At 44.1% G+C, this 18,532-nt stretch overlaps 1 protein-coding gene across 1 annotated transcript in view; it reads left to right on the top strand.

Moving 5' to 3' along the window:
• EIF4EBP1 (eukaryotic translation initiation factor 4E binding protein 1) overlaps positions 1-8,129 on the top strand; it is a 49,971-nt gene extending 41,842 nt beyond the window's left edge. Inside the window, exons 2-3 of the mRNA XM_006859962.1 lie at positions 5,913-6,092; positions 8,098-8,129. Coding sequence (XP_006860024.1) covers positions 5,913-6,092; positions 8,098-8,129 — 212 coding nt within the window. The remainder of the gene's footprint in view (positions 1-5,912; positions 6,093-8,097) is intronic.
• Positions 8,130-18,532: the final 10,403 nt, after the last annotated feature.

The following is an 18,532-nucleotide window of genomic DNA, read 5'->3' as shown; positions in this document are numbered from 1 at the left end:
GTCTTGGTGTGGTACTATAGGATAAGCACTGGATTGCTAACCAAAACATTGGTGGTTCAAACCCACCAGCCACTCCTCAGCAGCACTATACAGGGTCATGATTAGTCGCAAATGACTTGACCTCTCTATGGGGTAAGATGAGGCTTTCTGCTCCCACGAAAACATACAGCCCCGGAAATTCTGTACAGGATCACTATGAGTCAGAACTGACTCAGTGGCACTTGACAACAACTTATATAAATGGAGTACTTAAGGGTAATACTCTTTACTCTTTTAACTGAACTTTTGCTTTAAAGGTGGCTTCAGGTGGTAGTTTCAGTTCAAGGTTTGAAGAGCAAATCATAACTATAGTCTTGAAGACTCTTCCACCTTCAGTAGGCCCCAAAAGTCTGGAACCTTGAAGAATTTTAAGTTCTCGTCCATTTTCCCTCTTTTTACCAGGATTCATCTATTGTGTCTCTGATCAGATTGTTCAGTAGTAGGGTAGCCAGGCACCATCGAGCTCTTCTGATCTTAAGGTAGAGGAGACAGTGGTTCATGGAGACAATTAATCCTGTAGTCCAGATCCTTCTCTGACACTTGGGGCCTCTTCATTCTGTTTTGTTTCAGGTGAATAAAGACCAATTACTCTTAGATGGCTATTCAGTAACTTCTATTTCTTCTTCTTCTTTTTTAAAGTAAGCGCTATTTCTTGTTCTTGATGGTTTGCATGACTGGTGGGAAACAGCAGGAGGGAAGATCTCAGTTCTGTTGTTTTGTGGTCACCTAGATCCTGCACAGCACTTCATACTCTCGTTTGCAGAAAGCATAGAGTTGGGCCATTTTCCCTGGTGTAGAGAGGGGAAACAGGCCCAGTGAGAAAGTGGGTTCTCCATGGCTAAAGGTTTTATGTCGAGGCAGCTAGGTTTTAATATCCATGCCCCCATCCCTGCCACACAGAAGTGGTCTGTTAGACGCCACCTGACACACTCCCTCCAGGTGTTGCTGCTCAGCAGCCTTGCAGGGACTTTGGCATCCCCGCTCTGGCTTCCATTTCCCGTCCTTGTACTCTGGCCAGATCTCTAGCTCCAGGAGACTCCACAGCAGCATGCATAGCCAAAGATTCATATCATTTTACAATGTGGGCCTGTTAAGTTTGCCTCCTCTGCAGGAGATTTAAGGAATTTCCAGCTCTCTGTTAACTAAAGCTGCCTGGTGGCAGATACCAAGAAAGGATGGAAGAAGGATTAAAAGGCAAAACAGCTTCTATGTGAAACTCTCCTTTCTACTGCCTGTATTTCCTGCTCTGGCCAGCTCCGATTCCTTACAGGCTCCAATTTATTCAAAGGTAGCTTTGTGGTCCCTCCTTCTTAGGCTTGATGCCTTGTCAGCTGACCCTCTGAGCACTACTGTTTACTCTGAAGCCTTTCTCCCCCAACCTGATGATGGGAAGCTTGGGTGCCATCTCTATTGGTATTCAGTTTATGGATTTTATTAGCTCAAGTAAGGGTTTTAATTTTGAAATAAGTGTCTTAGCCATAGGACAAAGGTCACAGAGGCTGTTTTTGTTTCTAATGAATTTTTAATATTTGTAACTAATGAATTAAAATTCATTGGGAGCTTTTATTTTTTTCAGTGCTGCCTAGTCAGTTCCAACTCACAGTGACCCTGTATAGGATTTCCAAGGAGTGACTGGTGGGTTTTAAATGTTGCTCTTTCAGTTAACAGTTCAGCGGTTATCCTATAGCACCACACCAGGGCTCCAGTGACTTTTAAAGACACTCTTCAGAAGACTAATAATAGTCCCAGCTTCTTTTTGAGATTATTGAATCTGTTGCTTTTAGGTTCTATTCCAACAGCATTAATTCCTTACTGTGTGTTGAACAAATGAACGAACAAAAATTTTAAGCAAAGTTGGGGGAGGCAAACGGGGATGGGGTGCTCTTGCCAAGTCTTAAGGACTAAGAAACAGGAAGTGGCCACATTTCCAGCACACCAAGACATCTCCCAATAAGGAGATGCATTTATAATCCACTGGGCTCATAGACTCTCAAACCTGGAAGGGACACAGTCCTTGATTTTACAGATGAAAAACCGAGTCCCAAAGCAGGTGGGATGGGTGATGAGTGAGGTTAAATGCAAAGGGTCACACAGCATATTGGTAAACCAAACCAGACCCACTTCCGTAAAGTCAATTCTGACTCATAGTGACCCTATATAGGGTTTCTGAGGCTGTAAATCTGTACAGGAACAGAAAATCTCATCTTTATCCCATGGAGCAGCTGGTAGGTTTAAACTGCCAAACTTGCGGTTAGCAGTCGAGTACCTATCCTACAGAGCCACCAGGACTCCTTAAGAAGTTGGTTGTTGTTGTTAAGTGCCATCAAGTCAATTATGGTTAGCAGTCTGGTGCTTAGCCTATAGGTGTTATTGTTGCTAAATGACATCAAGTCAGTTCCAACTCACAGTGACCCTGTATAGGGTTTCCAAGGAGCAGCTGGTGGGTTTGAGCCACCAACCTTGAGACTCAAACTGACCTTGCGGTCCAGTGTATTATTCTGCAGCACCACACCAGGACTCCACAACACACTAGGTATCAGTGCCCCAAAGCTCAGAGCTGGCCTTCTCACTTCCTTTTCTGTGTTCATTCCTTTACAGCCCGTAAAAAACTAAGCTGTGAATTTTAACCTACCAGGTGATTGTGAGCAAGGTCGACAACTCCAGCATTTCTGCCTTTTAGGCTCCCTAAATAGGGCCAGAATCATAATGGGTAGGAGTTATCTTCAGGTCTCCCTCACTATTTCTTTGCCTTTTCATCAGCCAGAGGAGCTCCACAGCTGGAGGAGATCCACTTCATTGACTCATTCCTCTCCAGGGAGTATAGAGAGACAATATTTATCATCAAGAAAATAATCAACTCTTGGAATGTTACTCATCATAGCCCTCAAATGAGAGCTGTTTTAGAGTTACTGATAAGGAAGGGCATTCCTGAAGTTCCAATCGCCCATAAGTTGTTCCTTTCAATACTAGTAATCTAGAAGAACAAGGGGAAAAAAAATCTGAAGAAAACCTCAGAGTTATGTGGGACAGAAGAGAAACAACTTAAAGGTGATCAGAATATCAGAATTCCAGAACAGAAAGAGACAAGCACAAAGAAAATTGTCAAAGCGTTGTTGGAAGAAAACTTCCCTATCATCATGAAAGACAAGAAGATAAGCATACAAGAAGCTGAATAGATCCCAAAAGAAAATCCCTAAGATATGTCATAATCAAACTTTCCAAAATCAATGACAAGGAAAGAATCCTGAGAGCCACTCGGGAAATATGAAAAATTATCTACAAAGCAGAACCAGTAAGACAAAATGCTGGTTTTGCAGCAGACACCATGCTGGCAAGAATACAGTGTGAAGACATAAACAAAAATCTAAAAGAAAAAAATTGAAAACCAAAAATCATATACCCAACAAAACTGTGCTTCAAATACAACAGTGAAGTTAGGGCATTTCCAGATAAACAGAAATTAAAGGAATTTGTAGTGACCAGACCAACTTCAAACAAAAACTGCTAAAGGGTGTTTTTTGGACTGAGAAACAACAATAGCAGACCACCTGAAATTACAATACATGACAACACCACCCTAAACTCATTCCAGATGTTATTGTTATTGTTAGTGCCATCGAGTTGGTTCTGGCTCATAGCAACCTGGCATAAGCCTTCTGAGGAGCAGCTGGTGAGTTTGAACCACCAACCTTGCAGTTCAAATGGACCCTGCAGTCCTGCACATTAACCTACAGCACCACACCAGGACTCCAGATATAGAAGTACTTAAAATAAAACCAACCTACAAGACTGAAAATAGGGAACCAGAGAGGTCTATTTATTCATTTATTTTGGAAAGAATCTGTTTTTATTGAAACCTCAGAAATTTTAGTCTGTCACGTAACTTGTATTGGCATTGTTGTTGTTATGTGCCATGGAGTCGGTTCCAACTCATAGCGACCCTTCATAGGGTTTCCGTGGCTTTATAAATCTTTACGGAAGCAGAAAGCTTCATCTTTGTCCCACGGAACAGCTGGTAGTTTCGAACTGCTGACCTTGCGGCTTGCAGCCCGATTCGCAACCACTACACTACCAGAGCTCCCTTGTATTGGCATTAGGAAGATATAAATTTATAATGATGTCAACTACAAAGCAAAAAGAGGGACTAGTGTAGATACAGAACTTCCAAATGGCAAAGTCGAGTAGATTTCAAAATAAAACAGACTGTTTTAAGCAGGGGGAAAAATTAATTACCGAGTAACCTCAAAGAAAAGTAATACACCTGCACATCAAAACCAAAAAAAAAAAAAAAAGGAAAATCAGGAAGATTTAGTAAACATTAACACAACAGAAATGAAAATGAAAAGAAAATCCACAAAATGAACTCAGTGCAGAAAATTATGTGGAACAAAGAAACTAGCAGCACCACAGAAAAACACACAGCAAAATGATAGCAATCAATTTGTTGTTGTTGTTGTTAAGTGCCTTCAAATCAGTTTATGTCTCCTAGCAACCCTGTATAGGGTTTCCAAGGAGCAGCTGGTGGGTTTGAACTGCAGACCTTGCAACTCAAACTGATCTTGCAGTCTAGTGCATTATCTTGCAGAATCACACCAGGACCCCACCTATTGATAATTACACTGAATGTAGGTGGACTGAATGCACCAGTCAAGAGAGAACAGAATGACAATAGGATTACTCAATATGCTGTCGGTAAGAAACACATCAAAAAGATGGAGGCAGCCTAAGTGCCTATCAATAGATGAATGGCTAAATAATGTTACATTCACATAGTGGTTGTTGTTGTTGTTCTTAAGTGCCGTAAAGTAGGATTCCGATCCATAGCGACCCTGTTTGGGGTTTCCAAGGAGCAGCTGGTGAGCCTGAACTGCTGGCCTTGCAGTTCAAGCGTACTTTGCAGTCCAGTGCATTAACTAAAACCACCACACCAGGACTCCTCACACAGTGGAATACTATGATATAGTGAAGTATAAAGATGAATCTGTGAAACACCTTACAACATGGATCAAACTGGAGGACATTTTGCTTAGTGAAATTAGTCATTTATAAAAGAACAAATATTGTATGAGACCAATGTAAACAGTTAAGAAAAAGTTTTCTTGATATAAGAAACAATATGATCATTACAGAGGGAAAGGAGGGGAGAGGGAAAATTATTCACTGGCTAGAGGGTAGACAGACACATGTTAACATGGATGACTGAGCAGCAGTGTAACACAAGAGGGAGGTTAGCAGAGGAAGAATGAAGGTAGCGGGAAACACAGGGAAGAATGCAATAGTTAAAGTAAAGAGAGGTAAATACTGTTAACTCCTGTTGCATGGAAGGGATTGCTATCACTGTAAATGATTTTGATGAATGTAAAACTGATGATCTGTAAACCTTCACTCAATTTAGAATAAAAAGTTTTAAATATATATATATATTTGGGGTATGGCACGAAAATATCATAGGAATGGAACTGAATAGGAACTAAATAAAGAATGAAAATTCACTCCCACCCCCACCCCCCAGCCCAGCCCACCCACAGCCGGCTCCGATTGTCATGAGTGATAACAGCAAACATTGATTAGTGTGTAAGTTGTTGGGCTTTAAGGGGTGCTTCTGAGAGGACACAGGTACGTGTGCAGAGCTCTGGGAAGAGAAAGGGCAGTTGGCCTCTCTTCCATCTGCACACCCTTTGTGGAGGTGGTTACAATTGGTTGGAGGCCACAAAGCTCTGGGCAGCCCCTAAGCCCTGAAGAAGACTCATTTTTCCCTAGTGCAGCTTTTGCTGGAGAACTTGCTGCCTCTGCTATAGTCACTTCCCACAGAACTGGAAAATGAGTAGGTAGGTGGTTCCAAGTGGCATTACCAACCTCCCTGTGCCTTCCAGGTACCAGGATCATCTATGACCGGAAATTCTTGATGGAATGTCGGAATTCACCTGTGGCCAAAACACCACCCCGGGACCTGCCCACCATTCCAGGGGTCACCAGCCCTGCCAGTGAGGAGCCCCCTATGGAAGCCAGGCAGAGCCACCCACGCAACAGTCCGGAAAACAAACCTACGGGTGGTGAGTGTGTTAGCCAGACTCTCCCTTGGGCAGTGGAATGTATAAGCCTCGGGGGGGCTACTAGGGGGAATGAGGATGGCTCTCCCTCATGTTTTGTGGAGCAGTCCGGAGGGTCCAAGTAGGGATAATGAGGTAGAACTTTCATAGGTTCCAACTTTCTCCATAAAAGGGGCCCAGAACCCCACAAAAGGTGATCTAGTTAGTGGGGAGCTGGTTTGAAATGGCAATGGCTTCCCATAGCAACTTTCATAATTATGCCCTTTCTTTGTGTACTGTCAGTGAAGCTTTACCACTCATCTACAGTACTTGGAACACATCCATGAGGTTCATGGTGCTGGAGACAATTTATCAACAATTCAGTGTACTTGCCCAATAGGAAATTGTGTCTACAGGATAAGAAATGTATCCAGGAGGACTCTGAAGGCAGGTAGAAACAATATAGCCAATTATTTCTGCAAATTTGACATTTAGTCGCTAGATCCTTCCTGGTGTCCCTACCTCCGGGATAAATCAGAACAGCCACCACCACCCCCACAGAGAATTGTATACAAATATTCTCTTTATGACATTGTAACTAGCTTGCCAATCTGAGTCAGAGGGGAACCCCCAGACCCTCCACCCGGGCAGTAGCATACCAGGCCCAGACAGGCAACGGCTGGATTGGGTTAGGCTTGCTCTGCTGACGGCAGCAGAAACTCCTCTGACCCAAGGCCTTCAGGACATGATTCATAGCTTCTCTTAGGGGCCTCATAGCTCAAGACAGACAACAAATGCCTTGCCTTTCAAACTTCAGTGGTAGAGAGGGTGGTTGGCTGCAGGCTGAGGGTAGAGTCAGGCACGCTCAGAGCACTGTGAAAGGTGTCCCAAGGCAGCATGCTTAGCTGCCATTGTTAAAGGAAAGGAGGGATTCACGTAGTCAGCTGCACAATGCTTCCCTAAACTCCTCCACTCCCATTTGCACAAACTCAACATGTGCTGGCTGCTAACTGCAAGGTTAGTGGTTCAAAGTCACCTATCAACTCCCTTGGAGAAAGCTATCTATTCCTGTAAAGATGGTAGCATACTCTGTCCTGTGGGGTTGCTGAGTCAGAATTGACCCAGTGGCACCCAATAAGCACTGGAAGGGAGCATTAGTCAATACTTGAAATTGTTCAGTCACTCGCCGAAGGCTGCCCCTCAGCCCCATGAACATTCCCTTCCTCCCCCATTTCTTTAGCCGCTTGCCCTGGATGGACAGCTCTTAGCCAAAACAATGGCTGATAGCCCTGTACACAGTTGTTAAAGTATGTGGTGTGGTGTGGAAAAGCTGGTCTTCATTTTGATTAGCTGGATATCAGAAGCTAAGTCACCTGCCCTTGAAGCCACATATTTCTGCAAATATAATCAGAAGAGGCTGATTGTTTCTAGGGCAGGGGAAGCCCAGCATACAGGGCATTTTCCTATAGAACCTTGGAGTAGCCCCAGCCAGGAGATTGTGAAGGAGGCAGTTCTAGTAAAAAGAAAAAAATTTTTGCTGTGTCAGTAGACAGAGAAGGGCAGTGAGTGACTGAATTTATCTCAGGATGAGGCTAGTCTGTGGGCAGTTGGACATATGCCTAGTAAGCTATGGTACCATTTTCTAAACCAAAAATTGGACACATGCTTGGAACAATTTTTTCTGGCTAAGGAATATTTTTCTATGAAGTTTGTACAAAAATGTAAAAATAAAACCACATGTAACTACTTACTCTTATTAAAAATAACAAAAATTATACAAAATGCAGGCCTGTCATCCCTCCCTTGGGAAAACCTGTTCCCTGATGTTCCTTTCAGACTGGGGAAGAGAGCACGGTTGGAAAGAAACCCATAAGGCTTGGGTTTTTTCCAGGAATTTCTAAGTGTGTCCTGCCTGCCCCACCCTGCAGCCCCCCATCCCTTGGCAACATAACCAGAACAACAGAATGAAAACCTAGTGCCTCTCCCTGGGGTACACTGCTCATCTGCCCCGCTTGTCTTTCTCTCCCAGCAGAAGAGTCACAGTTTGAGATGGACATTTAAAGGACCAGTCATCAGAATGAACAATGCCTCTGGACCCTTCTTGGGAGAAGAATCACACCATCCAGCTCTTATGAATATCATCACCCTGGGCAGGCATTGGCTGAATGGTGTTGGTCACCCCAGCCCTCTCCTTCCTTACTCAGGGCACCTGCTTTCCTTCCCCTTAGCAAACACCAGCAAATACCTCCATGTGCCCAAGGGAAATGATTCACGAGCACACCCCTGTAGTCCAGGGGTCAGAAGTGGACACAAAGGAGCCCCTCTCAATGATGGTCTTGCCCCTCCAGCCCCATCTTCTGGGGGTGCCCCTTCCTTAGGTTGGTGTGCAGTAGGAAACACCCCAGCCCTCCCTCACCCAGAGAGGAAATAAAAGCTGCCTTCACCCTGGGGCCAGGAGTTGGGCCCTGTCTGAGCTCTTTTTGATTTCCTGTGATAATCAGCACTGGCTACTCTTCACACGATGCTTATAAAGCACTTACCTCCCCCACACAATCTCATTTGATTCTCACACTGATTCTGTAAGGTAAGTGGTGCAAGCAATATTATCCTAGTTTTATAGGTGAGAAAAAAGGCTCCCAGATTCAAATATATTTTATAGAGATCCCCTTTATTAAGTCTTAAACAGGATAAAGACAGATCATCTGGATGAGAGGACACCATCAGCTTGAGACCAGAATGGTGTCCAAAGGAATCATGGCCATGTTACTAATTACAGTACATGGAAAACAAATGAAATTCATCACAAAATCATGATTGGTGGCAGATCAGTTCATCACCATTGAGGGACTACAGAAGCGGGAGAAAGACCATGATTATGATACATATATTACTGCAGCTTAGAAATGCTCAGGGGATCCTTTCTTGTGCCCTGTGACCTGGGTATAGCTCATGACCTAAGACTTTGGTCCTTGAGGGCGAGTCTTCTCCTCCCTGAGCTGGCTAGGGGAGTGATAATCCACTTTAAAACATTTTTGAGGGCAAAGCTTTTTACATTGCTGGTTATAGGTCAGAATGAACTCAATTGAGGCTGAATTTAAGTAAAGACTCAAAATGGAGTAGGCCCCCACTGTAAACACTACTGTCATCAGGTTGACTGACTCATAGCAACCCAGTGTAGGGTTTCCAAGGAGCAACTGGTGGGTATAACTTCCAACCTTGCAATAGCAGTCCAGTGTCTATCGTACAGCGCCACACCAGGGCTCTGTAAACTGTAGCCTTCTGCAAACTAAGTGCATTTGATTCATGTGCACCAGATGTTTGTCAAGTGACCCATTTGTGTGAACTGTCATGTGATGCCAGCATAAGACAAGCTCTGCCTTGGAGATGTCAATGAAACATAAGATTTTCCCAATAAAAGGCAGCATAGACATTAACAAGATTATAAATGACTGTTCACCAAGGATGGCTCCAGGCAAGTGTTTTGCAAGTGCAAGAGGCTTCGTGGAGGAGACGATATTGCAGCTGGGCCTTTAAGAGTGAGTGTGTGGGGAGAGGCAGGACTACTGTTATAAAGGTCAAGTCATCTTGGGGAACCAGGGTGTGCAAGGACAGGACATCAAGAAACCCATTTTAGTCAGAGCAGGCAATTTGTGTGGGTAAGGAGGGTTTTTACAAAAGCCACACAAGAGCCAGATTTTCAAGGCTTTGAGTGCATGGGAAAATCTTTACTAAGAAGCAGTAAGTGTTGTTCAATAGAATATAACTGAGGGACGATGATGGCCTTTGTACAAAGAGGCAGTTGGTGACATGAATTTTATAAGTTCTGGGCTCATAGCACTTACGAATCTGCTGTTTGGGTAGTAGCAGCCATCGCTTGGTTGGCCTCCATATGAGTAAAGGATAGATACTCAATAGTAGCACAATGGTTAAGTGCTTAGCTACTAACCAGAAGGTTGGCAGTTTGAACCCACCAGCTGCTCTTTAGGAGAAAATCCTGGCAATCTGCTCCCATAAAGGTAACAGCCTAGGGAAACCCTATGGGGTCACTGAGTTGAAATCCACTTGACAGCACAAAATCACAACAGCTGAAGAGAAGGTGAATGAAAAAAAACGAGAAACCCTCACTGAGATAGGTTGACACAATAGCCATGATGTTGTGAAGTGCCGTCAAGTCGATTCTGACCCATAGCAACCCTGTATAGGGTTTCCAAGGAGCAGCTGGTGAACTTGAACCGCCAACCTTGCAGTTCAAACGGCTTTGCAGTCTGACGCATTAACCCAGAGTGCCACACCAGGACTCCAATAGCCATGAGAGTGGACTCAAATAGCAACAATCATGAAGGGGCCGGCCACAGGACCTGGCAGTGTTTCCTTCTGTTATGCATAAAGTTGCCAGGAGTTGGAGCTGGTGTGATGGCAGCTAACAACAGCAGGGCTAATGTGGAGTCCTCTTCCCAAGGACATGAAAGCAGCTGGAATCCACATGTCTGGTGATGGTGTCTGGGAGAATCTGGCTCTGGGTGGTTTGTTACCTCCAGGCATGCAGCATAGCTTTTTCATATGAACGGGGAAAATGAAGCTAGGTATGAGCTACCTCCAGAGCAAAGGCAACAATAAAAGTTTCAACACGGGCACAAACAATAATTTTGAGGAAGGGGCAGTTTCCTTCTATTGAGCATTGTTGTTATGTGCCGTGGAGTCAGTTCTGACTCATAGCGACCTTGTACAGGGTTTCCGAGGCTGTAAATCTTTACAGGAACAGAAAGCCTCACCTTTCTCCCATGGAACAGCTGGTAGTTAAGAACTGCTGACCGTGAGATTAGCAGCCCGATTCATAACCACTACTCTACCAGAGATCCTTACATGAGGACATAGCACATTAGAATATGAAGTATTGTCATTTTAGTGCATAGGATAATTATAAATCAGAACCAACTTGACAGCACCTAACAGCAAAGTTCCAACTAGGAATAAATAGATTGCCTTGGCCTTCCTAATCCCTTAATTTTCCCGTAAAAGTATCTCATTACCATCCCCTCCTCGGAGTCCTGATAATGGCACTGTAGGATAATTAACTAGACTGTTAACCACAAGGTTGGCAGTTCAAAACCACCAGCTGCTCCTTGCAAATCCTATACTGGGTTGCTGTGACTCAACAGCACTTCACAATAATCCCCTCCTAAGGAGCTCTGGTAGTGTACTGGTTACGAATCGGGCTGCTAACCTCAAGGTCGGCAGTTCAAAACTACCAACTGTTCCACAGGAGAAAGATGAGGCATGAGGTGTTCTGCTCCCATAAAGATTTACAGCCTCAGAAACCCTGTGCAGGGTCACTATGAGTCAGAACTGACTCCACAGTACTTAACAACAAGGAGCTCTGGTAGTGTAGTGGTTACCAATTGGGCTGTAAACCACAAGGTCAGCAGTTCGAAACTACCAGCTGTTCTGTGGAAGAAAGATGAGACTTTCTGCTCCCGTAAATATTTACAGCCTCAGACACCTTGTACATGGTCGCTATGAGTCGGAATCGACTCCACAGCACATAACCACCACCAAAGAGCTCTGGTGATGCAGTAAATCAAGCTAATGGAAAAGGTTAGCAGTTTGGGCAAACTGAAAGGTTAGCAGTTTGAACCTACAAGCTGCTCTGCAGGAGAAAAATGAGTCAAATCTACTTCTGTAAAGATTTACAGTCTCCGAAACCCTATAATTCTATTCCCCTGTGTTAACTGCCACTGAGTTGCTTCCAACTCATTGCAACCCAGTGCAGGGTTTGCACTGTCTAACTATGGTTAGCAGGCCAAAGTTTTTCCACACCAAGACCCCACTCTCTTATAGGGTCTGCAAAAAATGTGGCACCAACCTTCCCTATCCCTCTTACAACACTCTATTCAATTAGGTTCAATAATTCATCGCAATGGCCTCACAGAACTTAAACAATACTCACAGTCATGGGGTTTACGAGACTACAAAAATGCTCTGGCACAGTTCTTTCAGTTAGGACGGCCTCCTCTGCTGGGCCCACAGGCAGGCCTTTCTCTCTCCTGGCACTCTTACAAAGCTGATAAATACCCAAAGGCACTCATCTCCAGCTCTGTGGGTCAGCAAAAATAGCTTCCCAATTAAGTGCCTCAAGGTACCCCCTCTGCAACCAAGCCTCCTGCACAAAGGCACTCAGCTTCTCTGTGGACCAGGAAATCCACTGTTCTATCTTGTGCTGTGGCTCTTGATTCTACAGCTGCTGCTCTTTGCCTCTCTGGTGTCGCAGCTTTCGGTCCCTAGGTCAAGAAAGTACAACATGCAAGGATCTCTGGACTCAAAGGATGCACTCCATTCCTGGCCCTTTGCTTGTGGTAGTGAGATCCTCTCTCTTGCTCCTGAGATGGCTTCTTTTTAAACACACATTAGAGTGGCAAGTTTTTACAATCACAGCTGAATCATATCATCCTCCCACCTTTACTTACCCAGACCTACCAGGGCAAAAAATTTTGGTAGAAGTTACAAAAACCATGGGTAGAAGAGCCATATGAAGTAATTCACATAGCAGGGTTGCTGTGAATTGCTGACCAACTCAACAGCAATCGGCATCCTCAAGCAGATCAGAGGTCTTGCTCACCAGCCTGCATGATCAAGTGCACTCTCCTTGTTCACACATAACAGTGTCCAGCAGACAGAATTTAAAATTCGACTTCTCTGATAGTTCAGGGGCCACAACAAAATTGCTTAGAAGCTCTAGGAGACCGGTGCATTTATTCCTCAGGCATCAATCATGGCAGGGTTCTGTGAAGATGAGCAAAGTCCTCCTCCTTCAGGATGTTAAATTTTAGCTAAAATGAAATTGCAGTGGTTCACCTGAACATCCCAGTGTGGTGGTGGTGGTGGTGTGCTGTGGGGTTGGTTCCAACTCATAGCGACCCTGCACAAGGTTTTCGAAGCTATAAACCTTTACAGGAGAAAGCCTTATCTTTCTCCTGCGAAACAGCTGGTAGCTTCGAACTGCTGAACTTAGCAGCCCAATTCGTAACCGCTATGCTACCAGAGCTCCTTGAACATCCTGGTGTACTAAGTCTTAAAGCTTTCTGAGAGATGCTCATTCTGGGAGACCACTGCAGTCTGGCCTACCTGCCCTCTATCTGGAAGTCTGTAGACAAATGTCAAGTGGATGTCACAAACCTGCTGAAACTTTAAAAAAAAAAAAATGCTTTAAGCCATTGTGTGCATGTTACCAAGGAGGTTACAAGTTGATCTGGAGATGAGATGTACTACGAAGAGTAAAAAGACAGAAAAATGTCATAAGCAATGCAAAAGGATCCAATGAGTATAGTGGTATCTATGCCACAAGTTAAAGGAATCTGAGGTCTGGGAAGCCTTCAGAGAGGTGGGATGTGAAAAGCCTGGTAGGGTTTTAATTAAGTTTTAGAGTTACCAGATGGGTTTAGGAATTGCTGAGTGTTGGTGAAGCCAAAACTAAACTTTGGGGAATGCTCTGGGTGAGTATGAGGGGGGTATAGGGAGCGGAACTGCCAGTGATTTTCCCATCACCAGGCTGCTGTTGGTACAGCTGTAGGCATTGCTCCAACTCCCAGGCAGCCAGACTCATATACCAACTACGGCTGTCTGCTTCCCAGCACCCTTTACTGCAATGTTCATTCAGAGGACACTAGGAAAGGTCCAGACACGGCCAACCTTCAAGAAGTTCCAATCTCATCACTAGACCCATTAACACCATCTTGGTTTCGTGGAATAAATGCCACAAAGTCTCCTCATCTGCAGTAGGTTAAATGAACACCAGAAAGTAAGGGATCGTCTTTTCCTGAAGGTTAACTGGAAAAAAAGTACAACGCCTAAAGATTAGGGCTTCTTGGATCTCACACGTTCCAAATAATGCAACTTGATTATACTCTGCAGAAAGAGCGGGCTACAGCAAAGTGGGGCCAAATTCCAGCTCCTCCTATTTGTTTAGAGGCCACAACATTAAACAAGCATTAAATACAACCCAATGGCAGCAGCTCTGGTTTTGAGAAGAGCTAAGCAAGTACACACTTCATTCCCAGCTAGAAATTCACTGGTTACTGCTGGCCTGGGCTGTGAGTTGAGGGCCACATACTTGGCTGTGAGTTTTGTGTTTGTTTTAAAAAGAGGAGAAAGCTTCAAGATAACCTTATTTATTCCTTGAAGTCTGATAAATGTTGTTGTTAGGTGCCATCAAGTCAGTACAGACTCATAGCGACCTTATAAACAGCAGAATGAAACACTGTCCGATCCTGGACCAACCTCACTATTATTGCTACGCTTGAGCCCATTGATGCTGCCACTTTGTCAATCCATCTCATTGGTGGTCTTTCTCTTTTTCTCTGACCCTCCACCTTACCCAACATGATATCCTTCTCCAGTGACTGGTCCCTCCTGACAATATGTCCAAAATATGAGAGATGAAGTTTGGCCTTCCTGGCCTCCAAGGAGCACTGTGGCTGCACTTCTTCCAACACAGATCTGTAGGTTCTTTTGGCAGCCCATGTACTTTCAGTATTCTCCTCCAACACCATAACTCAAAAGCATCAATTCTTCTATGGGCTTCCTTACTCACTGTCCAGCTTTCTTTCACATCCATATGAGGTTATTGAAAATACCATTGCTTGGGTCAGGCACACCTTAGTCTTCAAGCTGACATCTTTGCTCTTCAACACTTTAAAAAGCTCTTGTGCAGCAGATTTGCCTAATGCAATACGTCGCTTGCTTTCTTGACTGCTGCTGGAAGCTCATCTGAAACCTGTCCACCACGGATGACCCTGCTGGTATTTAAAATACTGGTGGCATAGCTTCCAGAATCACAGCAACTCACAAGCCACCACAGTAGGACAAACTGACAGACGCGTGGTGGCTGATAAATACTTTTTTAAAAATTGCTGGTTACGATATGTATTGTTTAGTGCTGCCCCCTGCTGAAAGAGTACATTAAAACAGGGAAGGTAGCCTGTATCTTGGAAACCAATTTGAAATCCATCAGGTTAGATTAAGAAAAGCAAAGGAGGCCTCACCTGAGCACACTGCTTCACATGATCGCTTTTGAGTTTATGAAACTGGACCCTCACTCTCTAAGAGGAGAAGTTTTCCAGACAGAGTGACCAGAAGTATATATTGTGATGGAACAGAACCAGGGTTAGACTAGGATACTCCTTCAGTGCCCAGATATGGTGTGGGACAAGCTTTCTTCAACCAAACACGGCTATGCACGTGGCCATACTGTCCTTTGGCACACAACTCACCACTCACATCAGCAGCAGCCGGTGAACTCCAGCTGAGAAGAAATTCACACTTGCTTCCACAGTTGTTGTATTTCATGCTCATACCTTCTTTTCCTAGACATCCTACCCTATCATGGGAGAAGCAAGACCACCTTCCAACGGGTCAGTTTAAACTCCTTCTTTAGCCTCTACTGGGAGGTTCAGATTTGCATTGGAATCATGGCTATAAATGTAGCCACCATTCAAGTAATCCCCCAACTCCTGAGGTGGTTTCAGTTTCTGAGCTCTTCAGTAACCAACTTAGAAGACTTATTTATTCACAACTGTGATTCTTAACTCCTGAGCTGAGCCTCTAGGAGGTCATCCATCTAAAGCATGATAGAAAGCCCTAATGCCGTACTTAGCAACATTGACACCCAAATGCTTTTAAACCTGCTGAACGTTGTCATGTTGCTGTTGGTGGTGGTGTTAGGTGACATCAAATTGTTTCCAACTCATAGTGATCCTATGCACAACAGAATGAAACACTGGCCCATTCTGGCAGAATCATTTGTCAAGGAAGTGAAAGACCAGAGTTTGTGGCATTGTCTCTGCCAATGCTGAAATCATTCTAAGAAGTCCAACTATCGCAGGCAGGCTCAGATTTCAACTATGTTAGATCCCCTCTGATAACTGCTATCCTTGGGTCCTTTCCCAGATGTTTGGGTTTCTTGTGCTACACCGCTTCATTTACACTGAGCTCCAACGCTACTCATCCCCTACAATTACAACAGAGCCACCATCTACCACATCCTGATTAGAACTTGATTCTGGCCTCCCACACTCATCAGAGACACATTAAAGACTCTGGCCTTGACCCTGTTTTTTAAACTGGCTTCATCACTAGTTTCCTGAGCCACTGCAGGAGACAGATGCAACTCTTCCTTGGGATGCATGCCCCTGGGCACTCAAAATAGACCCCACACTTCCAACTCTTCTCCATAAGTTCATCTTCCTGCCCAATATCTCACTTTCAGTTGTCTTCAAACTTCAGTGTGCATCAGAATAATCTGGTTGGTGTGTTGTTAAGTATCTTTGAGTCAGTTCCAACACACAGCAACCCAGTGTAGGGTTTCCAAGGAGCAGCTTTTTTGAACTACCTTTTGGTTAGCAGGCCAGTGCTTATCCTACAGTGCCACGCCAAGATCTGGAGAAACAGCTAAAACATGCTGCTGGGCTCCACCCCAGACTTTCTGATTCCAGATGTCTGTGTGGGACCTGGGAATGTGCATTTCTAAGCTCCTAACTGATGCCATGCTGCAAGGACCACATTTTGAGGACTGGGGAACTACCACGCTTGTTCTTTTCTGACTTCACACAGCATAATGTGTTGTACCATTTTGCATTCCCACCAGCATTAGTGGTTGTTGTTGTTGTTAAGCACCTTTGAGTCTGTTCTGACTAATATCAAGCCTGTATAGGATTTCCAACCTTGGAGTTCAAACCAACCATGTGGTCCAGTGCTTATCCTACAGCACCATACCAGGACTCCAGCATTGATTAAGGGTTCCAATTTCTCACCAACATCTTTCCTGACACCATCATGGTTATTTATTTTTATCATAGTCATTGTAATGGTAATGGAGTGAAGTGTTATCTCATTTCAGTTCTGATTTGCATATCCCTAGAGTCAGAATTCAAAGATGTCAAGCATCTTTTCCTGTGCTTGTTGGCTATTTACATAGCCTCTTTGGTGAAATGTCTAATCAATTCCTTTGTCCCATTTTTTAAGTGGGTTGTCTCTTTTGTTGTTAAATTATAAATCTTTATCTATTTATTTGAGCAACACATGTGCTCTGTATAGAGAAAAGAACAAGAAGCAGTCTTTATAATCCTACTGCTCAGGAATACAAATTGTGAGCTTTTTTTAAAAAGAGCTAGTTAGCTATATCAAGTCCACTTTCTGGCCAGCTGAGTGAGATCAGCAGTGGTGGTGGGGATAGAGAGAGCTCCTAAAAAAATGTCTATCCTTATCCTTATCCAGAGAAGGTGCTGTTTGGTGGATGCTTTGCTTTCAAATCCTGAAAAGTATGTCTGGTCCCACAGGTGAACTAGGTCTATGGAAGAGGCAGAGAATTCTCAAAGGATTAAAATACTGAAATTCAACTGTTCCTTTCTCTAACTTCAACCTCTCATCATTCCAGTTCCTGCCTCCTCATCCAGACTTTGAACTCAGTGCACCCAGCTTTTCCTGTCCTCTGCTTTCTTGGGTGCTATGGTTAATTATATAAACTACTTTCTATTATCTTCACTTCTGTTATCCTGCTGCCTGGCAAAACAGAAAACTCAAATCAATGTTTCAGTTCATCCTTGCTATTATAGTCATGTTGGAGAAAAGAATCAAAGATTTAAGCTGATGCCCTGAGATGTGATATCTCACAACTCAGCAAGGCTTTCACCATATTTTCCACTTCATCTCCTGTTCCCATAACAATGACAAACTACATCCTGCACCAGACAGACCAAAGAGGAAGACGTTTCCTTTAAGGTTAACCGACTACTGTCCAGGGGGGTCCTGGTGTGGCACTGTTGGTTAATGCGCTGGACTGGAAAATTGGTTTGAACTGAAACGACCGCGTTGCTCCTTGGAAACCCTATATAGGGACGCTATGGGTCAGAACCCAACTCTATAGCACTTAACAACAACACTGTTGTCCAGTAGATTCTGACTCACAGTGACCTATAGGACAGAATAGAACTGAGCTTCATGGGGTTTCAGAAGCTGTAAATCTTTCTTCCCCAGAGCAGCTGGTGGGATGAACCACCCACCTTTTTCCAGTTAGCAGTCCAGTGCTTAATTCACTGTACCAGCAAGGCTCCTTAGTGTATATGGTTTGTTATTAGGTGCTCTTGAGCAACCTCTTGTCAGTGCAAAGGTTAGAAGTGCTGATAGAAAAAGGCAACTTTAAAATTCTATATTAAGTCAAGACTAAGAAGGAATTAAGGCTCTGCTTTCAGACTGGTCTGTTTACACACACTAGGTGCCTCTGATGCTTTATTCTCATGCAGGTGTATCCTTAAGCAAATGGTTTTTTAGGAAATAGGGTCTAAATACTGATTTACTTAGAGCTAGGAGTCCTGGTGTGGCGCTGTGGGTTAATGTGCCAGATTGCAAAGTCGTTTGAACTGCAAGGTCAGCGGTTCAAGCTCACCAGCTGCTCCTCGGAAACCCTATACAGG

This window comes from Chrysochloris asiatica, unplaced genomic scaffold (assembly GCF_000296735.1).
Source record: "Chrysochloris asiatica unplaced genomic scaffold, ChrAsi1.0 scaffold00035, whole genome shotgun sequence".
Taxonomy (NCBI): Eukaryota; Metazoa; Chordata; class Mammalia; order Afrosoricida; family Chrysochloridae; genus Chrysochloris; species Chrysochloris asiatica.
Note: the sequence above shows the minus strand (reverse complement) of the source record. Positions and strands in the feature narration are given on the sequence as shown.